Raw genomic sequence first — 1,256 nt, 5'->3', positions numbered from 1 at the left:
AACCGGGCCTGGCGCTGAGGGAGGCCCAGCCTGGAGAGCAGCTGGGCTGGGACTGCCTGGAGGGCTCTCCTGGGATCCCAGCCCCCCTGAGTGATGGATCCAAACGCCTCTATTCCATTTGGCTGGAAGACGTTTGTGAGGAAAAACTACTGGTGGAACAAAACCTGCACTGCCCACGTGTCTCCTGTGAGGAGAAACAGAAGAGATGAAAAATAGAGACTTTTTTAGTCTGTTCTGACTGAAAAAGAATGTCCCAAACCTCCCTTGAAGCCCCAAAATCAGTCTCCCTGATGTTGGTGAAGAGATTATTAAGGATGTGTGTCCTGCCCATCCTGGGCTCTCCCTCAGTGCCAGCTGTGCCCCACATCTGGCAGAGACGAGGGGTGAGGGTTGTTGGCTGCTGACATGTGGTAACGGGCTCCTGGTGTGGGGAAGAGACCTTGGGTGATTTCCTTAGGAAAAATGTTGGGAATTGGGTGTCTGTCAGTGGGAAATGGCCTCATGGAGCCACTGACGAAGCTGCAGAGCAGTGGGAAGAATTTGAACCCAAAGTCTCTCCACGTTCTTTATTTATTATGACAACATCAATTCCTTCCCATTTGTTTCTAAATTCTCCTGCATTTTTTTTGTGTGCAGCACTGGGGTTAAGGTGGGGGTGGTTCAGGAGGAGGAGCCTCTCAGCGTTTCCCTCGGGATCACGGCTCTGAACTCCGGGGTTAAATTGTTAAGATACCGTTTGGCATCGAGTTGTTCCCCCAGGAGAGGCTGTGTCCCCCCCCGCCCCCTCCCAGTGTCCAGATCCCAAATAAAAGCTGCGCAGCAGGGAGTGGGTTTGGGCTACTGAAGTGTTTCTTGGGCTGTTTAAGGGGTTTGGGGCTATTTAAGTGGTTTTGGTGGGGCTATTTCGGTGGGGTTTGGGGCTATTTAGGGGATTTGGGGGGGGGGTATTTAGGTGGTTTTTTGAGGCCCTATTTAAGTGGGTTTTGGGGCTATTTAAGTGGGTTTTGGCAGGCTATTGAGGTGTCTTTTGGGGACCATCTACGTGGGTTTTGGGGCTGTTTAAGTGGTTTTACGGGGCTATTTCAATGGGATTTGGGGTCTATTTCGGTGGGTTTTGTGCTACTTAAGAGGGGATTTTTGGCTATTTAAGTGGGGATTTTTTTGGTATTTAAGTGGGGGGTGTTATTTAATTATTTAAGTGTTTTGGAGGACTCTTGCAGCGGGGAGTTTTTCGCTATTCGAATGGTTTTGGATGA

General features: G+C 50.0%; 1 protein-coding gene across 1 annotated transcript in view; it reads left to right on the top strand.

Annotated features, from left to right (window-relative positions):
* The window catches only part of EMC1 (ER membrane protein complex subunit 1), an 11,733-nt gene extending 10,902 nt beyond the window's left edge, over positions 1-831 (top strand). Inside the window, exon 25 of the mRNA XM_017735074.1 lies at positions 1-831. Coding sequence (XP_017590563.1) covers positions 1-18 — 18 coding nt within the window. The 3' untranslated portion in view covers positions 19-831.
* Positions 832-1,256: the final 425 nt, after the last annotated feature.

The sequence above is a fragment of the Corvus brachyrhynchos genome, unplaced genomic scaffold (genome assembly GCF_000691975.1).
Source record: "Corvus brachyrhynchos isolate BGI_N302 unplaced genomic scaffold, ASM69197v1 scaffold525, whole genome shotgun sequence".
NCBI lineage: Eukaryota > Metazoa > Chordata > Aves > Passeriformes > Corvidae > Corvus > Corvus brachyrhynchos.
Note: the sequence above shows the minus strand (reverse complement) of the source record. Positions and strands in the feature narration are given on the sequence as shown.